We start from the raw sequence: 21267 nt of genomic DNA, 5'->3' as shown, positions 1-21267 counted from the left end.
TTTGAAGCCTTTCTGTTGATATCAAGGAGAAATAAATCTATCCACCTGACTGTTCCAAGAATTAACAAGGTAAAAAAATAGCAATGGTTCATTATTCAGTGTCTTCTGATGCACCTCTAAGAAAGCAGCAGGGCTAGATGCTGCTAGGGCAGCCCTACAGGCTCAGCTCAGAGGGGGAGCACAGAGTAAGCCAGTTCAGGCAGATATCGTGTCAGAGAAAAGCTAATAAAAAACTGTGTCATGATAAGAAAGAGAAGAAAAATCCAGAAATTAAACAAGAAGATGGTATTGCAAGAACTGTATTTAGGGGAGGGGAAAAGTACAACCTGCAGCGGATGTAAGCTTAGAAAACTAACCCAAGGTGACCCAGATGTCACATTTTTTTTCTGTAACCGTAATTTCTTTCCCTCTTTTTCTCTTTTCCACTGACTACAGCAAATGCTCATCTTCAGAAAGCCTCTTGTCTTCTCTGTAAAGTACATGTAATTTTTACAACCCATGGGATCACCGTACTTCAGCACCCGTCTGACTCATCGTGTGCTTCTCCATTTTGTAATAGAGCTTTGTATGCTTGGACCGACCGTAACCCCCAGGGTCACTGTGTTATGGACCCGAAAGGAGATCTTAGCTGCAACTGCATGATTTGCCTCTGTGTTTTATTTACTTGCTTATTAGAGTTTAGTGCACCGTCTGCAGCAAGCTGCTTGGGAGATGCTCACACGGCGGTCATCCCTCCAGCACGCTGTGGTGGGAACAAAACTAGTTTTAAGCTAGTTGCTAGTTGGGCCCCTCACTACAAGAAGGACGTTGAGGTGCTGGAGCGTGTCCAGAGAAGGGCAACGAAGGTGGTGAAGGGTCTGGAGAACAAGTCTGATGAGGAGCGGCTGAGGGAACTGGGGTTGTTTAGCCTGGAGAAAAGGAGGCTGAGGGGAGACCTCATCGCTCTCTACAACTACCTGAAAGGAGGTTGTAGCGAGGTGGGTGTCGGTCTCTTCTCCCAAGTAACAAGCGATAGGACGAGAGGAAATGGCCTCAAGTTGCGCCAAGGGAGGTTTAGATTGGATGTAAGGAAAAATTTATTTCCTGAAAGAGTGGTTAAACATTGGAACAGGCTGCCCAGGGAAGTGGTGGAGTCCCCATCCCTGGAGGTATTTAAAAGACGAGTAGATGAGGCACTTAGGGACATGGTTTAGTGGGTGGTGGTGTTGGGTTGACGGTTGGACTCGATGATCTTAGAGGTCTTTTCCAACCTCAATGATTCTATGATTCTATGCAGCAGCTCAAGGTATGGGCTGAAGGGTCTTTCCACAAAGTTTAAAGCTCATCCGAGTGTCTCTACTTCAGCCACGCTTGCTGCTGCAAAGGAGTCAGACCTCATTGGATAGTTACCAGCAAGGGCTTCTGCCTCCAAAATTCATACAAGCTTCACGCAAATCTGCACAGATTTGCTTGAAACTCCAATTAAAAAATTTAGTTCCTTCTTGGAATTGTCGGTGGATATTCACAGCTTCAGGCACTTTGAAATATTAGCAGTTCAGGAGTCAAATACATGTAAACAAATACAGGGATTACACAGTACTCATCTCTTTCCCGGTGAAAAGACTGAAAATAGATTCGTCAAGTTCCACAGAAAAATGCAATGGATGCTTTAGTTAACAGAAAGACGATTAAATCTCAGTATCTCTCGTCTCCCCCTCAGATCAGTCAGACCTGCTGAATAACTTTGGGAAATAAACAGTACATGATATTCCATATCTCAATTTCCACTCTCTAAAGTAGGATGATGTATTCATAAGTGCTGCAGATATAAAATCCATTAAAAAGGAGAATGCAAACAGACGCAGACAGCTACTTCAATATTCTGCTACAGGTAAAACGTTCAAAATTACTGACACTTTCTACAAATACACTGCAGCAGTTACCACTTGCTCTGACGAGAAACCTTCCCAACAACAGACTGACAAAAAACAGATCTAGAAGGAGCAGGAGCAAAGTTAGGACCATACATTTTCAGTTTCCAACGGTGTTTCGCTCAGGCACAAGGATCTTTGTATTTAGCTTCACGTTACAAAATGCAACAGTGGGAATTATGCTGATGATTAAATTAATACCCGCAGCTCTAAGCTATTCTTTGCCAATCATGCATCATAATCTAAACAACTGGATTACAACAACTGGATAAACAAACATCTATACCAGCATGTGAAATAAAAAACAGCATTTGACTGGATTATGTAGCACTGACTCTACAGAAAAATAAATTATTTCAAGGAAATAACCGTGTGCCTCTTTTTAATTTAAAAATCTCAACAAGCAGAACATGTAACAAGAACTAAAGACAGATTTATTTCATCATAAAAGCATCTGCCACTATTGTGCCAACCTGCTTGCTATGAAGAGTACAAGTATACAGAGAAAGGTGTCAGTGGAGTGCAAAACAGCAATTATCAGAGCTTGAAAATATATTGTGCCAATTCTAAGCACCGCTTGAAGGAATATAGCAAGAGCAGCAGCTTCACTTGTATTTACAACATGCAAATCACAAATATACAAGCTGTATTCCTATAAACAGTCCTTAGAAAAGTAGCTTTAGTGCAGCAGAAGTAGCTATGATACATTAGTCAAGCAGATAATGATTGTAAAGTAAATCTTTCTTTTTTCGTGCTAAAAAACTGGAAGCTCTTTAGTCTAGCAAAAGGTTAACTCCAGGGAATAATCTTTGAAATAGTTTCTATCAAAGGCTTTACTAACATCTGTTGTTTAACAATCAGTTGGTACAGAAAGCATGGAAAGAATGATTTGTAATCAGCAGATTTTTTCCAAGTCTGATTACATTCAACATGTAACTAACAGAAAAAGTTCTCCTCTATTCAAGTCCTTCCTTCGCAGTGCTATAGCTATTTCTGTAGTTATTTTATGTTTTTCATACAAGCCAGTGTTTTAAGGGATACCGAATTTGTTGGGCAAAGCAGGCACTAGGCAGAGCAATTTTGCTTACAAGCCTAATAAAATGTTGTTCCACAAAGGCAGGTTTGTAGTGCTTCTGCCACACAGCGTTCAGAGGAGGAACAGAGCCAGTATTTGCTCCGTTTACCTTCATCCTTATTTAAAAACATACAGAACGAAGAAATTCTACAGATTTAAGTAGTTTGGGGGTTATTTAAAAATATTTTAAGCCAGGAACTTTTATCTTGCGCAGCGAAGGCAACGGCTTTAAAGGGGGCAATCTTTTTGGCACAGACCGGGGGATGCTGTGGATACTGCTGGCCAGGAAGAGTGACAACGTCTAGTGCCTTTAGCACAGCGTTGTTCAGGCATGCGCTCAGCAAACAGATGAGGAGGAAGAAGGGGAAAAAAAAACCCCAACAAACCCTTATACTCTTCTTGAGCATTCCCACTCACCATCTCTTATGGAATTGCATTGATTTTAGGAACGCTGGAAAATTGGTCAGTACGATAACCAGACGCTAATGTCTCAGATGACACGTACCCGGTGGCGTTTCCACAGGAACGGGTAAATGCTAAACCTGGTGGTAACGGCGGGGACGGGATGGGCAAACCTGGCATGTCTTCATGGAAACTGAAGCACAGAGCCACAGCACAGCTTGCCAGCATTGATTTTCAAACCAGGAGTTCTGCTAAATAATCCCCAAATTCCGTCTCTCGACTTCACTTCAGGAGATATCTCAAAGCACTACACTCGGGTCCTTTGAGAAAACTGGTTGAATGTAAAGCTGATAGCAGTTACCAGTATCATTTCACTCACAGAGATTACACTTCGAAGCCAACTCTAATTAAAACGCTTACATTTCAGGGACGTAAAAAACAACAAGCATTTTGATCAACCAAAACATAATCGGTGTAAATCAACTTTTCTCTTGGTGCTTTAACTTTTCCCATTGTATTCTGTAACATTTCCTCACTAGGTCATATCTGACTCAGCTTACAAACCACTCAAGCCTGCTCACTGGATTGGATGTCAGTGGAGATAAAATACACTTCTGTATTTCCATGAAATTAGAGTAAACAAGGAAGGGCTTATTCCCTGTCCTACAACATTCATTTCTCAAGCAAGAGCAACAAATTCTGCATGTTTTGAATTACATGTGATTTTTTAATGCGTTTATATTACGGAGTGGACCCCACAATGTAGATAGAGCAAAGTATCCAGTGCACAGGACTAGAGCCTAAGATCATGCTGCTAATATGCACCTTCAACAGAACATCTCAGGATTGTTTATATCTAGCTGATAGAAAATACATAATTCATTCCTGTCCATAGCAACAGGGGAAAGAGCCTTATCTTTAACGCTGAGATTCAGATCTTCCTTTGCTTTTGAAGACAAGTCTTAAGTGGCACCACCGCACTCCAGACATAAATTAATCGTCTGTTATGCAGGGAGATCTTCACATTTCCTACTACAACCATATGAAATCACACATTTCCAAGAATGAATCTCCTGAAAGCACTGGACAAGTCTGGGAGCAAATCACCAGCTGGTACCAACTGACGTAGCTACAGTAGCATCAAGATAATTGCACTGCTTTATGCTAGCTGAGGATCTTCCTTATAATTTAATGTATGTCAACATGGATCAATATAACTGGTGTTGCCACTGTGCATAATTAATAACCGAGTAGCTGCATAGTCTTGATTTTCTGTTATGGAGAGAGGGGCTAAAGGGAAGGCTGGAAGCGTACACGGAAAATAAATCCCTCAAAAGTTGTTAAATGCAAAGATACCACCTCTGGCTCAGGAAGTCTCTGAGCCTAAAACCGTTGGAGTGTGAAAGAACCCCTGGAGAAGCGTTACTAAATGCTTGGCCTATTCTTATACTCATCTCTAATCATTGGCTTTAAGCTACTGGTGGAAAAGGGACATTAGACTATATGAAAGTCTTTTGAATACATGTATTTAAAGGAATCCTATAGTAATGAAGCCCCATTATGCTTCCATTCAAAAGAAGAAAATTCTGAGGCTTTTTATTAAAAAAAATTAAAATAAAGTGTTACTCCTTTCCTTAAGAATTTCATGTTATCAGCTACTTTACCATGTGCTAAAACATTACTTTGACATAGGCTGTCCAAGAACAGTATTTTTTCTTACCATATACATAGGAAACTCCGACAAGCTCGAAGATGGCAATGATGACAAGAGAATAAGAAGCTGCATAAGTGTCCACAAGCTGTAACATATACATTCCACCCTAAAGAAAAAAAAAGGAGAAAATAGCCATTACTTGTGGCATATAGCTGGTGTCTCTCTTCATATGTGTCACATATGGCGCTATAAGGTAGGCAAAATGGACGGGAGCAGGACCCAGGGCTCTGTATCCCAAATCAGCATCCAAACATTGACCGGACACAGGCTCACGCTGCACTATAGTTTCTTCCTTGCGGCTGAATAAATATCAAACCCAACAAGAAAAAAAAGCAGAGGGTACACCTGAGTCTGGTAGCTAACACACCTTGGGAAGACCTTTCAGACCTTCCACCAGCAGTGTCTCTAACCACTTAATACTAGATCAAAAGCAAAATCACCACTGAAACCAGGAATACTGTGATAGTGAGCTCAGTTCATCTCTTTGGAAAGGATATAATGCCCTATCTTCAGGGCAAAGGTTAAGCAGTATAATTCAAGGGAAGGAAGGACTGAATCTATCCTAGGCTTTGGAACAGCAAAGTTGGGCTGGTAGGTGATGAGGTCAGGGGAAAGAAAGAAAAAGGAGGGAAAAGGATGAATAGCAAGATAGATTTTGTGCACCTCCTCTTGAAATTGCTGAGAGTTTATAATGCTGGAGGACTCAGTGGACAAAAGACACTGAAGACTATCAATGGTAGGTGAGAATTATTTCATTATTAACTCCACCATTTGCTAAGACTGTCAGTATATATCTATTCCGGGAGAGAAGGCACCCAAAACTGGTGTGCACGTTTATAGGACATACAAACTTTTTTCTTTTTTAAATGAATACATAAGTTACATGACTACTTTGGAGATGTTTGGCTAGGGATAAATTTTTAGAAGTCCGATTCTCAGAAAGATTTGAACAGCAAAGTCTTTTAAATATATCTCAGTCAGCGCATCCATAAAAAAAAATAATAAATAAGGCTTTCAGACACACCCGGGGTCTTTGCGCATGCGGCAGAATTCAGCTTAATCTTTTGCAACTTGCGCAGGAGGAGAACGGCCACCAGAGGGGGAGTGGGGACAGACTGATGCTCAACGACAGTATTATTACCTGAGTGATCATAGGAAATCCCATGATGAAAAAGGAGATGCAGCACCCAAGAGTGAACAGTGCCTTGTGCGTACGTAAGTATTTGGGGAACTCATCCGAAACGGAGGTCACTATAGTCTCGATAGTGGCAAACTGAAAGGCAAAATAAAAGGATTCATTTTAGTGCACACAATGTACACAAAGTGGTCCAACTGGATATAAAGGAATACGAGAGAGAGTATTTCAAGTCCTAGGTGTTAAATGCTCAGATGTCAATGCCAAAGCTTCACCCAAATGATTTCAGCATCGATGGCCTTACTTCATTCCTCTTTTTGGAAAGCGGTTCACTGACCACATGGAAAATAGCGATTAATCTCATGGTCCTCCAAACGAATAAATAGGAAAAGCAAGAGGAAAAGAATGGGAAACAAAAGCAGTTTACCATAGTGTCCAATCCAAGTGTCAGAAGCATCAAAAAGAATATTATAGCCCAGAACGGAGAGAGGGGAAGCCTAGTTAAGGCTTCTGGGTAAACCACAAAAGCAATTCCAGGACCTAGAAATGAGAAAAATAAAGGCTGTGATATTTTGCATCGTGTTAACATTGTTGACTGGATGGAAAAGAGCGAGATGTGAAGAGTCAGGTTTCAAAGTCTAATACAATATTACTTTGCTTGATAAAAGTAAAAAAGATCCGATTCAGTCTCTCCTCTTTACAGAAAGGTTTAACCATTGCAGAATTTAGCCTCACGTGATTAATTTCTATTTTGGCTCTAAGTTTCAAAACACTCACGCACTCCTACTTTCCAAGCTGCACAATACATATTTAACCAGTATACTAATATACTGATCCAAATACGAAAAATAAAGAGAAATTGTGTACTGCAGCTATGTTTCTTTCCTGCTCTGTGATCAAATTCCTACCGCTGTTCCTGCCAATTAGCAACCCAGCCTTAGATCAACATAGCGATCATCCACACCTCAGTACCACAAGGATGAAGGGAAAAGAAAATATTCTTCTTTAACTCATCAGCACACAGTCAGATGAGAAGGAGAGAATGTAACAGATGCACAGAGCTGATACCAGGCACAAGGTAATACGTGAATCTAAAAAAATCCACAAGAAATTCTGAAATAATGCGCAGCAGAAAAAATAAGGAGATGGGGTCTTTTAAAGGCTTAACAAGGAATTTTCCTTTCTCTGTTGCTTTGATATCTTGGGTTATAATTTTTATTGACTGTAAAGAAAAAAATACTTTTACAAGTATGCTTAGATTTGCCTGGGAGAAAAGGCTGCAGGAACGTGGTGGTAGCATTACAGTAGGGGGCACTTCTTCTCTATTTATCCCAGCTGAAGGAGCGCCCACTTCAAATGCTCTGAAGGATGTTTCCTGTCAGGCGAGATACAAATAAAAGCCAAGTTGTACTGATGCCATGACCCCAAGAAGGGGCTCCAAACTCGCTCTGTCCTGGCCATTTCTAATCTAGATTATTGCATCCCATTTCCTACAGTTCCCCACGCTGTTTCTGCTCAAGAGAGAACTGTTGCTTTCTCATGTACTAAGAAAAACACAGTTTTAGCAGCATGTGAAATATTCTCCACGGGCAACTTGTGAAGTGTTTGGAGTTCCTTCTGAACAAAAGACAAACACAAGAGTTAACAACACAGTAAAAGAGAACCACCACCGCTGTACATGGCTCAGTAAGTGTTGCTGCCTTTAAAATGTGCTGCAGAAAACTGGCTTTTTGGAATAGGAAGGCGCATGTAGGACTACTATGTATTCGTGAACACGTTCTTTCATCTCTTGATTAGAGATTTCCTCTTGACTATTAGAGGTAAGGGCTCTGTTTGCACTAGCTTCCTGCATGTAGAAGTTTAATTAAGTCTCGGAATAATGAGTTCCCATTAATCACACTTTTAGGAAAAGTTTAATTATAGAACATGAAACTGCACATCTCTCTTCATCTCGGCCCCTCATAACGCTTCAAGGTATCGCATGCCTGGTAGCGTCCAACCACAGGTAAACAGTCACAGGGAGGCTGGCTCCCATCCTCTCCATCTTCGGAGACTTAGGTGGGTATGAACTCTTTCTAAACGTCTATTAAACCAGGAAAACTCCAAAGGGTTTATATGTGTTGAAATGAAAAAAGTCAAATGACCTTGATCTTTCATTTTAAATTACTAAATTTTTTCAGCTGCAGTATGTTCTTAATCAAACCATGAGAGTAGAACTAAAATAGATTGTCCTGTCTTTCCCTCAGTGAAAAACCTTATCTGTTCATCAGGTATATGAGTTTTTCCTAAAGGGAAGACTCTAAATGAGAAAAATACTATGTATTTCAGATTCATATTTTAGGAGGGGGGAAAAAAATCCCTTCTCATTTCCATTAAGAATTTCATTCAAGGTTTTAAAAACTTGAAGGGAGATCATAATAATTTTTGCTGTTTTCTCCTTCGCTGCAAAAAGAAATACAATGTTAGAATAAAAAAAGGTAGGCAGGGACAAGGGCTGGCTCTTTTCCCCACTTGCTGAGCTTGCTTTTTAATTCTGTTAATTCAATGTGCTAACTCAGCCTGCAATTATCCCTGATCTTCACTCTCTTCCTACTGTCGTCTTCTCGTACGGGACTAAATTTTGTTTCCCCCTATCATGAAGAAAGTGAAGTCTCACCCTCGTGAAGTATTTTTAAATGGCCTAAACGGACTCTTACAAACACACTGACAGCCCTACAATAAGATTGTCTCGTGACAGCTTTTTTCACATCCCCTGACACAGCTGCTGAAACAGCTGGGAACAGAGAGCTCCAGCCTGTGACTAGTTGCTCATTCAAAGACCACCAACAAGCACTCAACAGAAAAGGGTTTGCCATCCCCTGCGCTAAATATTATGCCATCTCCAGGGAGATGAACCAGCTGAACCAAGCGTTTCCTCCACCATCCCTAACAGCTACGTCTCTCGGTCCCCTCTCTGTCCAGCCCTTTGTAGCTTCCACTGCAGCTTCACTCAAGTACGGCTTCTTTGACTCTAACTCCTTACAAATAATTTTGGTGAGTACAGTGTGGTTTAGATTTTGGGGTTGGTTTTGCTTGTTTCTTTGTTTCAGGATGGAGGTAAAGTCTAAAATAAAAAGATTAATGGAAACATTACTCCTAAAACACCTGGCCTCAAATGGAGTTTTTCAAACATAATGGTCTAATCCAGCCAGAAAATGGGGATGAGAATGAAATTTTTCTGTTCCCACTTAGCTGACTGGCAGACCAAAAAGAAGAGACGAGCTGCTGAAGACTGAATTGATATTACATTAACTTGCAAGTGCATTATCCCCTACTACTTGACATGGACTAAGACATGGACCTGTTGGAGCGGGTCCAGAGGAGGGCCACAAAAGTGATCAGGGGTCTAGAGCACCTCTCCTATGAGGACAGGCTGAGAGAGTTGGGGTTGCTCAGCCTAGAGAAGAGAAGGCTCCAGGGAGACCTTATTGCAGCCTTTCAATTCTTAAAGGGGGCTTCTAAGAAAGATAGGGATGGACTTTTTAATAAGGCCTGTAGTGATAGGACAAGGGGGAATGGTTTTAAACTAAAAGAGAGTAGATTCAGACTAGATATAAGGAAGAAATGTTTTACGCTGAGGGTGGTGAAGCACTGGCCCAGGTTGCCCCGAGAGGTGGTGGATGCCCCATCCCTGGAAACATTCCAGGTCAGGTTGGACGGGGCTCTGAGCACCCTGATCTAGTTGAACATGTCCCTGCCCACAGCAGGGGGGTTGGACTAGATGACCTCTAATGGTCCCTTCCAACCCAAACCATTCTATGATTCTACTTGCTATCAAGAAACAGTTTGCTGGCTGACCACCCGATGAAATTCTCCTCTCAGACCCTCCGGCTGAATCCGCAGGCCAGTTAGCAGCCCATCCCACCATGGGTCAACTGGTGCAAGCCCCAGACTAACTAACTCCCTGTGGCTGAACTGCAGCTCACAAGCTTCCCCTCACCTCAACATCTGGGCTGCCACGTGCCAACCAAGGGAGCTGCAGAAATTGAGTGTGACCCAGCACCTTTATTTACATCTCACTGAGGTCAGAAGTACTGCAAATTCTGTGGGATTATCCACATTTCAGTTTACAGATAAGGAATAAGCAAAAGAAAACTAAGAGCCTTTTCTTTTTCTTAACCGGCAGCAAGATCTTGTTCCCTCTTCTGTTGTTCTCCTCCTTTCACCTGTAGTAGCTTGTTTCTAATAAACTATTAGAAACATTAGTGTTCCGAGAAAAGGTATTTTTCAAGAAAAAATAAAGAATGTTTCATCTGCTTCACCGGCTCTTGTTCCTACAACTACAGGATTTCTGTGTCCCCAGCTCATGTTGTCTGTTTTCCATTTAGCTCCCACAACATTGTTAAATGCAGATTAACCTTCATACCTAATTTGTCCAGAATGACCATTGAATATTACCATACAGAAACTATGGAACGGTGTCTTGATTTCTATCCCCTATTGTCAACTCACTGCTACAATTTCTGAATCACGATGCTCAGTCAGTCAGGTACCTTAGGCTACATGTAGCACCTTGTGGCATTGAATTTATCCACACAACAAACCTGTCAGAAAAATGTTTAGTGTCTTCACATTAATGCAGACAGTGAGACACGTCACGTATAGAAGCCGTGAGTATGTGACATTCATTTTTTTAACTCTGCTGTCCTTCTCCCATTCAGAGCCTCCTCTTGCTCTGTGCTATCATGGGTTGCAGGGATAACGTTGGGAACCATCCCCAGGGCTCACGGAGAAGCTATTAATGACTTTCCTTCAGTGCTTGGAAATGACTGCGTCTGTGCTGAAAGCTAATACAATACACTTAACACTCTCGTGCTCACAGAAACAGCTATGGGGGGGGAAATCGTAAACACGTATAAAAGCTATTACAAAGTTTTTAAAAATTTGTCTTCTTAACACAGTTCAAAATGATCTTAAAGATCTGGGGGCTGGCTGGCGTAGAGGCAAAGTGCTGCACATTTCACGGGAAATGTAGGACTAGACTAAGGTAACAATTATCCCTCTACAATCCCATCAGATTTTTGCAACCCCTTAAACTTTTCAGATCCTTACCCCAAAAGCTCTTCCCTTCCTACCTCCCGCTACTTCATACCAAATCATACACGGCAGCACCAATTCTTCCGTCAGTCACACTGTTCTCACTCCCATTCAGCTCTACCAATTAAGACCTTTCAGATCCCCATTTCTAACCATCTCACTTCACTAACCGAGATCTTCTAATCCGTTCTTCAGAAATCTTTTACTTCCCCATGGAGGCAGCTCCTTGCCTCCCACAGTTCAGAAGCTCAATCCACCTCTCACACCATATTTCTCCCACCCCCCACATCACGAAGCCCACTGTCCTCTCATCCAAGATTCCCACCACCGGGGACACCTTTTACCTTGAAAAGGATTTGACGAACAGCAGCAGAGACAGATGAGAAGACCAGTCACCGCTTAGAGTATGTGAAGGAGACATCTCACCTTACCCCCCATCAGTCATTGACATAAAGATTTGAAATGCATCTCAGTTTGCTTCCTCCTCTTACCAAACGAGTGATAAAGAGGCTCCAAGTAATATCTTCACTTCCCAGTGGCGTACCTTCTCCCGTACAGAAATGCCAACAAGTGGTTTACTAATCCACTCCAGTTTGGAGCCATTATTCCCACCTCCGATGTCAATGTCATCATTAATAATAGAGCTGAAGGTGCCACCAGGTGCCTGTCTAAGTAACGAAATGGCAGCGTACCCTACCTTGGTCTGCCACAGCTTCAATATTCACTTTGAGCTCATTTGCCATGAAGCCAATAACTGAGAAGATGACAAAGCCTGCAAATATACTTGTGGCACTGTTGGTACATGTGACTATCAATGTGTCCCTGAAAAGAAAAAACAAGAAGCCATGTCACCTTGTAGCAATACATGCAAGGGAAGGTTTTGTACACGTTCCAGGAGTCTCTCTCATGAGCACACACATCCTGTGGGAACGCCGATGAAGTTACGCTTTTACACTTATCAGGTACGTTTGATGCTGATCAAAGATGACAGAAGTCTTCACACCACCACCAGTAATCAGCTGTGCAAGTTTCCATCAGCCACGTGCCATGTAGGAAGCCACAGGCCACGCAGGAGGATAAGCACTTCTGCTCTTGGCCGCTCCCGAGGAGGTAGCAATGACGGCATGATTTGTAACGCAGTGTTTTACTCTTTGCCTGGTGTGGATATCTGCTCACCATATTACATACGGACTAACCACCACCATCCAGGTAAGATGATTTTTGTCCTGTATCTTTCTTGTATTTATACACAAAATTTCAGAGTTAAGCTTTCTGTACCTTGCAGCACTCACTTAAACGCCTGCCCAGCCGCAGAGGATTCCCTGGTCCAATTTTCCGTTGGTGGCGGTTGTGTTAAGGGAATCTCAAGAAATCCATACCTGAATGTCATACTATACTGGGCGAGTACATGTGACTTGACAGGAAACCAGCCCTCATGGTCCCCATCCATAATTATTACATTCTTGATAAGGTTTTTATTTTTTCTTCACAATAGGTATGTCCAGAAGACTTCGCCTTGAACTACTACAACTTAGGAACAAACAAGTCACTCACTTTAATTATTTTTTTTTTTTAAGTTGGCTAGAATTGCTTATTCCTACTGCTGTTTGTTTGTCAGGAACAGAACGAAATACAACCTGAAAAGCTGTCAAGAACCTCCCTGAGCTGGCAAACTTCTGGAATCTCTAACAGAGCATCTCTTAACAGGAATGATTACGTTAATTCTTCAGGTCTACAGAAAAAAAATGACAACCTTCTGTTTGGAATCATCATGTGTTAATCTTCTTCCAAAACTCAGATAAGTTTTAAGTAAAATGTTTTAGATATGCATTATGAAGTGAATTTATGTAAATTTACTGCAATTATAGATTATTTAATGATGTTTAAAATGAATATGTAACTGAAAACTACAATTTTATCTGCAATATTAGAATGTAATGAATATAAAAATTGAAAGAGAAAATAGTCATGCTTCTTTTCAGTATTCAAGATGTGTTGTAAAATTAAAACGATTAGAAGTAACTAAGCTTTTCTAATTATTTCTGCTTCGGTCTCCCATATCCCTCTCTAACATAGGTAAAGCACGTATTTAGTATTAGACCTGTAAGATTTTTATACTTCATTACCATGTATTTCATTCAAAATTTTCATTAACATTTTCCAAACTCCACAAAACATGGCTAAATTAATGCAGAAAGATAGCATGAAGCTTCTCCTATTTTTTGCCCTGATATTCTGAATGTATTCATTCATTAAAAAAAAAAAAAAAAAAATCCAAAGCCCAGGACAAGTATTTTCAAAAATAGGACCCAAAGGATTGCTGTGTGGGAGTTACTGAGCATGCAACACTGTTACTTAGTCATCCATATTTTAGGATTAATATTATTTAATATTTAATATATTAAATTACTTTTGAACACTAGTAGGAAACATTTTTGGAATTCCTTTTTAAAATCCTGTTCCACATTTCTTTTTAAACATTAGGATTTTACATACAGTACTTAGAAGTTAAAGGATATGGGAGTTCAAATCCCAAGGAGCGTGTGCTTTAGTCTTGATTCAGGGAAGATTTTAAGCATGCCCTTGGGACAGTCCCTGTGCATGCTGTGGTCTGGCCTGAATCAGCACCTCTGCCACTGCAGGAATCAGTAAAGGTTTGCTTCAGCAGAAACAAGATCGGCTTTAAAGACAATAAAACAGCAGTGAAGCATTCTACTAATGCCACTTGCTTTTGTTTTTTCCATCTGCAGATATTTATCCGGCGTGCTTTTTGACGAAAAGCTATACTATGCCACCAGAACAATGAATTTTTTTCTTTGTAAAAATAACTTCCAGTGATTTCAAATGAAAGTGATTTTAAATTTCACAACCTGAAATAACTTTGTACATGTAAAACCGCAATAAGAGCAATTGGAAAAATAATAACATTTAGGAGAGATAGGAATCGCCTATATAGAAATCGGGTGTTAAACGCATGCATGTCTCACAATGGCAAACCTCATCCCATCCTACACATGGGTTGTTCTTCAGCAGAGGCTGCCAACTGGCACGGTGGTTTCATACCACTGCTCACAGCTGTTGACAGCTTCCCAGATTGCCTTTCAACCTAAACCTGCTGATTCTGAAAATGAAGAGCCAACGGGGACTATAATAAGCCCAAGGCTCATCTTGAGACTAGGAGATTAGGATTTGGGGACACACACAAAACCAAAAAAGATTAAAGAAACAAAACACGCACCAAAAAAACCCACAAGAACAGAAAAAAGAGGGGGAAAAGAGAAAAAAAAAAAAGAGGGGAAAGAGAGAACAAAAAATAAAGGGGGGGGAAGGGGGGGGAAGGGGGGGTCTTTCAAACCAGATTTCTGCAAGTTGGAAGACAACTGTTTTTGGAGAAGACCCATTTAATAAGACTGATGGGTTTCACTCTCACATACCTGTAGCAATTATTATGGAATTTGTTGTAAGAAGAGAGAGTAATTAGACCTCCCCATGCTGCAGATAGGGAGAAGAAAATCTGAGTGGCAGCATCCTTCCAAACCTAAGTAAGATAGACAGGAGAGGAAATAGCATCGGCTTCAGGAAAGAGCACTAGAAAGACCAATAACACTGTTAAATGTTACTATTAGGGGATTAACACATAAGTAGTTTAAACGAACTTTAGAGCAATGGGTGTCAATAAAACATTGAAAAGCAAAATCCTGCCCTGAAATACGTAGTGCCCATTTGATGAGGAGTACTGTTCTTGTTGAGCCCATATAACATGATAATATAACCTTCGCTGTATATCAAAGGCCCAAATATTCAAACTATATTGCTTGATACATATCAGTTCAAATATATTCAGCAAAGAAAATACAAATCAAGAGGAAAAGTCTGCATCGGGTGCTGATGGCTCATCCACCAGTGGTCCTAAATAATACTTTATCTTCGTGATAAAAGTGAGAACCTCAGTGTTGCTTGATGCGCTACTTATGAGATTACATAAAAATTAGGGTAAATTTCTGTCATTAGGTGTACATCAAACAGCATAGCGTAAGTTAGGGCTATTTAGCCACCAGGGCCCAGTTTCCTCCCATCAGAAGAAAAGACACGTTCAACCAAGGCTCTCTTAAAAATAAAAAACAAACAAAACAACCGAACAGCATTGTTTGTTCTGTAACAAAGTTCTTCAAAGCCCGAAATGCATTTAGATAAAACATTTCTAAATTGCCTGGAATTTCAAAGGAGTTGGTCTTACTTATCAGTTGCAAAACGTTCGAAGCATTGGCATTTCTATTCACAAGCTCTCCTACGAAGTCTGATTTTCCACCCAAGTCCACAGTGCAGAAATGGAGATACATGTACATGCACAGATGTACAGGTGGACCCATACACACGCTAACCAGTTTGAAAATGTTACTTAAACAGTACTTTAAAAGTTACCAGCCAGCAAGCACTCCATCCTTCATCTAGCTGAGCGTAATATACAGCTCTTAATTAATGTTAAAACTGCAAATAAAATTAAAAACAGAAGCTCGCCTGAATATTATCAAACACTTACCCAGGGTTATACAGATACTTAGTGTATTCGGACAGCCTCATTTTGCAAAAGGGAACGGTTCTCACCTCCTTTATTGCACAATGTGGGATCCAAAAATGCTCATATTTAATGCAAAATTAATTTCTGTATTGTTTGCAAAAGAGTCAATACTCCCATCACCAAAGGATCCAAATACCCATTATTGCAGAGATATTAAGGAAATTAAGATCTGCACAATTCATCCAGGAAATTGTTTTCAGCTTTAATTATCAATCTATCAGTGTGATATCACACCGCTATTGATAGAGGAAAAAATTTCTTGGGGGGGGGGGGGGGGGGCGCGGACCAAAAACAAACAGTACATTTCTTGAGGTGTTGCTAAAAATCCCTCTCACATTTCTGAAGAAGAGAGTCTAAATTGTAACTCTCAGCTCAGGCTTCAGTTCAGTCTCCAGACTCCTGCCTCAAGACACTTAAGACCGACACACGAGCGCTCGTGTGCCATGTCAGACAAATATATGATCCGTGGGTGGATTTATGTCTACACAGACACAAATCCATGTGTATTTTTGGAACACGTTTTACTGGCTTCATTGGCAACAAATGGCTTTTTAGAAATCAGTGGAAATCATGAGTGAGGCAGCAGAGCTGAAGCTCCATCTCACACAGTCAGTGCTTAAAGAGCAAAGCCAGGTGCCAAGCCCCTTAATTCTGTCCTCTCCTGCAGAGCGAGTAGCCTTGTTTCTTCCAATGCAGGTAGGATAATGACGGCAGCTCTTCCGTGTCAGTAGATATGCTGCTGGGGAGTTCGATTCGGATGTATAATTTGATTTTGTTTAATCTAACGTCTCATACGCATTATTCAGAACAATCTTTGCTCAACGAGTAAAATACACCTATTCAGAGCATTTCTCCAGAAATGCAGATAGGTTTGTTATGTTGCCTATTAAAAGCTTCATGTGCTTGTTCAAGTCAAGGCAGCATCCGTCAGACACCAGCGTATGAAAATCTATACCTCCTTTTTAATTCCCTGTTTTCCAAATGCACCTACCCCAAGAGATTCAGGTGAAATGTTAAATGTGAATTAAATACCGTATCTATAACATTTTTTTAACGTATGTTGTTATGTGCTCACCAATAACAGACATCCATTGCAACAACACTCCACGTAAGGTGAAGAACGAGTTTCCACAGACGACAATACTGCCTCTGCACATAGAAAACGCTTGCAACAGACGTTAAGAAAGCTGTATGAATTATTCACCCTAGCAGAGTTATAAGTGCAATAATAAGCCCACCATAGCATCAATTAGCTTCTCCCACTTTGGTGTGATGAAGTACCAGATTCCAGCTCCAGCTCCAGGTAGAGTTACTCCTCTTATAAGAAGGATGATGAGGACTACATAGGGGAACGTAGCTGTAAAGTACACCACCTGCACAGACCAAAAAAAGATTATTGAAAGGGCTTATTGGGGTGTATAAGAAGCAGGGGGGGGGGAATGCAAGTGCTGCACTATTGCCTGAAGAAAGCAATTACTCAGGCTCGGAGACAACAGGGTTATTTCCCAGGAAATCTGAAATTTTACAGCTCTTCTTGCTACCAGAAACAGGAATAATATCAATGGCACCAGAGGTAAGAGCTGGGGTTCTAGACAGAGAGGGGAAGAAGAAGCAGAAAAGAAAGTCTGGAGCGGAACAACAGGAATTTATAACTAAACGAAAATACCACTTTTGATGCTTGCTCAGAGTAAACTAACACAGCTCAGTGGAAACAAAATGAGCAATCCCATTCAATACCCCTTAAAGTTCTGATTTTTCCTGTATATTTCTCTGTATGTAACTAAGCCTAAAGAATTTTTATTACTGTTTGTACCTCTTAATAATTACATGTCACCATGAAAATATTTATGGTCCCAATGCAAAAAAAAAAAAAAAAAAAGGAAATCAGGGGAATGATCCAGACAGACCTAATCATCATTATGTCTAAATACACAGCAGAGATCATGTGTTTAATGTCTTAATAATTATCTAGTACAGAGCAGAGCTCTCTCTCTGGTCAGATAAAATGGCTAAATCATAACCAGTTAAGCTGTACACTCTACCCAAAAGCATTTCAAATCCTTTTACACTTTGCCCTCTGAATCTCACAGGGACCAGAACTGTCTGAGCTGAAGTGACTTTTGAAACTGCTTTCCCAACTTTTTCCTTGCTGTTTCGAGAGGTGTTTCAAGAAGTTGCCTCAATGACTTTTTGTGCTGCGGATATACTGAACTCATCTATGCATAGATACAGGTTTTCTATCCCTGACACCAAGGAGTCACTATTTTTCTGGGCCACGAAGGCTCACTTAAAGAAATATCTATTGCCACATCCAAACCCAACTTATTCTTCTCTACAACTTCGGTTTCTTGGCTCTGGTATTTCATGAAACAGTTTTTCCTGTCACACTAAAGTGTGTGTGGGGGGGGAAATCTCAACTTTCCCCTGGCCCTCGGAGTCTCTGGGTTTTCTGATAATTCCCAAGCTGCCTCACAACAGCTGTTGTCAGCTTCTAGATGCAAAGGGATGGCTAGGAATCAGAAACCCTGCGCCCAGCTCTAGAAAATTCGTAGCTATCTCTGCACATCCACTATCTTTATCCCAGGAAACAGCTAATTATTTTGCTCCAGCTTTTTTATCTTTTCAGCCTACTCTTTGTAAATAAGCTAGATTTATGCTATGTCATCATCTAACATTTTAACCTGTGTGCTAATTGCAGTGGCATTGATGGCGAAGTCTCAGATATTGCATTCCTGCAGGTTTCACAAAAAAAACCCCACCCAAACCAACGCTGCTGCCAAAGAAAAAGCTGCATTTCTCTGCTCAGACGGCTGCCTGGCCAATTCGTATGCCTGTACTTCCATGCCAATGAGAGGACGTGCTCCCTCTTGACGCGGTTGCTAGTTAGGAGGCATGGCAGAAAGCTGCAGATTTGAGGGGCAGGGGAGAGAATGACACGTGAGATGTCAGAGAAACAGAGCAAGGAGCTGGGTTACCGCAAGGAGGAGTCTCAGAAAGATGGCACACAAACACTTGGGAAAGGAGGATACAGGCTGTCACTGCTCACACTCGCCATAGACCAATTTAAGTTCGGTTCTGATTTTAAAATACGTTACTTAATATCTTAATTTACATCACAGTTTCCCCGATTACAGTGAAAAGTGAGATGATTGCAGAATTTAATGAACGCCACACAGAATAGGGAAGGCTGCTGAAGGCACCTATTTTGCCATCCAACTGCTGAGTGCAGCTCACGGGCTCATTTTAAACTTACTGAAGATTAGGGAACAAACGCTGAACCAAAATGATCTTTTTTTATGTTTTGGCTAGACAGGAACACACAGACAGGAAAAAGGCGTTTCATTAATGCTTAGCCATTTACTGAAAATAATTTTCAGTAATTCTCTGCCTTAAACAAGAGTGCGATTCCCTTAAAGCAGCACGCTGCTTTCTTGCAAGTGTACCATCACAAATATTTTTCTTACTTTTCCTGATGACTTGATTCCTTTAGCAAGGGAGGCGTATACAATCACCCAAGCTAGGAAAAGAGATAGTGCCAAGGGCCATCTAATCTCACCAGGATATTCAATCCCTGCTGAAATCTTCAATACAAAGTACCTAAGAATAAAAAGAAATTAAAAAAAAAAAAAGGGAAAAAAATTAATGACAGCAACTGCAGGCAGTAATTCAGTGCAAATTCCTACTGTATTTTGTTTTGCTTCAGCGTTCTCAGCGGTTTCTCTAGAAGGTTCCAGTGATTCTCACCATGTATTATTTTATCTATCTGCATTGCAGTAGTAGATAAAAACGCCAGGCATGGGCCAACACCCCAGCTGTGCTAAGCACCACAGGAACAGAACACAAATAATACAGCGTTTGAAATTTAGCTTTCATCATTCCTACGCACAAAAACTGGGTATCATTTGCTGTCCTTAACTATCGTATTTCCAGTCTTCCGAACAGCGATTTGTTGTCTGTTACAGTGGATTTTAGAGAAAGATTAACATAACGTCTCTAAACAAAGATAGATCTTACTTGAAGTATTCTTCACTTCCACTGACAAACGTTTTGTTTCCTTCACTGGTGAAGTTAACCATAGTCAAGTTTGGATAGGCACTCATACAGAAGGTAGAGTTCTTGATTTGTATTTTTGGGTGGTCACCAATAATGCAGGAATCTAGGAAGAAAAGAAAACAAAGAGAAAAATAACTCGTCTAGATGATTTTTTTTTTTTTCAGGCTGGGTGTAAAATGACAACGAAAAGCATTAGATCACAGACATCTCTTGGACCGTTGTTCTGTGTTAGATTTCTGGAACGCCTTGCTTACAGAAGCTACAAGGGTTTGAGAGAACTAGGTCTTCAAATATCTCATGATTTCCCCCCTTTATCCCAAATGTCTAAGGCGTAAGAAGAGCCTGAGGAAGTGAAAGAACTCCTGCCCGCCCCCGGGGAGCGCTCACTCCCCCTCTCGGGGGTCACCCCGCTGGGGAGCAGGGGCCGGTGCGGAGCCCCGGGCCGGGATTAGGGAGGGCTGAGGGAGCCCCGGGGAGCCGCGTCCAGCCCGGACGGCCCCCGGGGCAAGGCAGGGGAGGGGACCCGCACCCCGCGGCCGGTGCGGAGCCCCTGCCGGCAACTCTTCCAGAAGGGTGTTCGCTCGGTTTACTTTTCAGGTCACTGCACGGTTTGGGCCGTTTGCAAAAACGGTTTTCGTTTGGGTGGGACTTTTTTCGTCAAAAATAAGCCTCGCTAAAGCCCAAGAAGTTGGCTTTCACAGAAGCCAGAGGCTGCCAGCTATAGCGTTTTGTTTCGTGCTTTCTCCCCGACACAGAGTTTTTACCCGAAAAAAGTAAGTTGGGTTTTTTTTAACATTATAGTTGAAAAATCCCATTTATCCTTGATGAGGAAAAATTTAAATAAAGGGGGGGGGAGGGGGAGAAACGCCCATATGATGCAGATCACTTCAAAGTGGCTTGGGAAGCGACAGTTCCTCCGTGCTGGGAACCTCGCCCGGCCACGGTCATCCGCAGTCTCCGCTGGCATCTCCCAGGGGCGCAAGCTGAGCCAGAGAAAGCTCTGGAAACCCACCACGGCCACACACACACACAAAAAAAAAAAAAAAAGGAGAAAAAGAAAGAAAAAAAAGAAAAAAGGAAAAAAAAGAAAAAAAGAGGAAAAAAAGAAAAAAAAAGCATGTCCCAACTTACCTAACAAAAGTTTGTTTTTATCTTTACAGTCTGGTGTGTTCCACGGGTTGTTACAGGAAGCCCAAGGTAGCACGGGTACAAAGGACGCAAAAAGGTAGAAAAGTGTGTAGCACAGAATAATATTGTAATATATGGCTATTAGAACCGAGATGATCAGCATGGCAATGCCACAGCCTGGGAGAAAAGAGAGGG

At 41.3% G+C, this 21267-nt stretch overlaps 1 protein-coding gene across 1 annotated transcript in view; it reads right to left on the bottom strand.

Annotated features, from left to right (window-relative positions):
- Window positions 1–21267, bottom strand: part of SLC6A5 (solute carrier family 6 member 5) — a 30069-nt gene that overhangs the window by 6900 nt on the left and 1902 nt on the right. Inside the window, exons 3-11 of the mRNA XM_076343351.1 lie at window positions 21076–21249; window positions 19906–20047; window positions 19356–19488; window positions 17130–17264; window positions 14747–14850; window positions 12010–12134; window positions 6664–6776; window positions 6243–6374; window positions 5108–5207 (exon numbers count right to left, since the gene is read on the bottom strand). Coding sequence (XP_076199466.1) covers window positions 5108–5207; window positions 6243–6374; window positions 6664–6776; window positions 12010–12134; window positions 14747–14850; window positions 17130–17264; window positions 19356–19488; window positions 19906–20047; window positions 21076–21249 — 1158 coding nt within the window. The remainder of the gene's footprint in view (window positions 1–5107; window positions 5208–6242; window positions 6375–6663; window positions 6777–12009; window positions 12135–14746; window positions 14851–17129; window positions 17265–19355; window positions 19489–19905; window positions 20048–21075; window positions 21250–21267) is intronic.

This window comes from Aptenodytes patagonicus, chromosome 7 (genome assembly GCF_965638725.1).
Source record: "Aptenodytes patagonicus chromosome 7, bAptPat1.pri.cur, whole genome shotgun sequence".
Lineage (NCBI taxonomy): Eukaryota > Metazoa > Chordata > Aves > Sphenisciformes > Spheniscidae > Aptenodytes > Aptenodytes patagonicus.
Note: the sequence above shows the minus strand (reverse complement) of the source record. Positions and strands in the feature narration are given on the sequence as shown.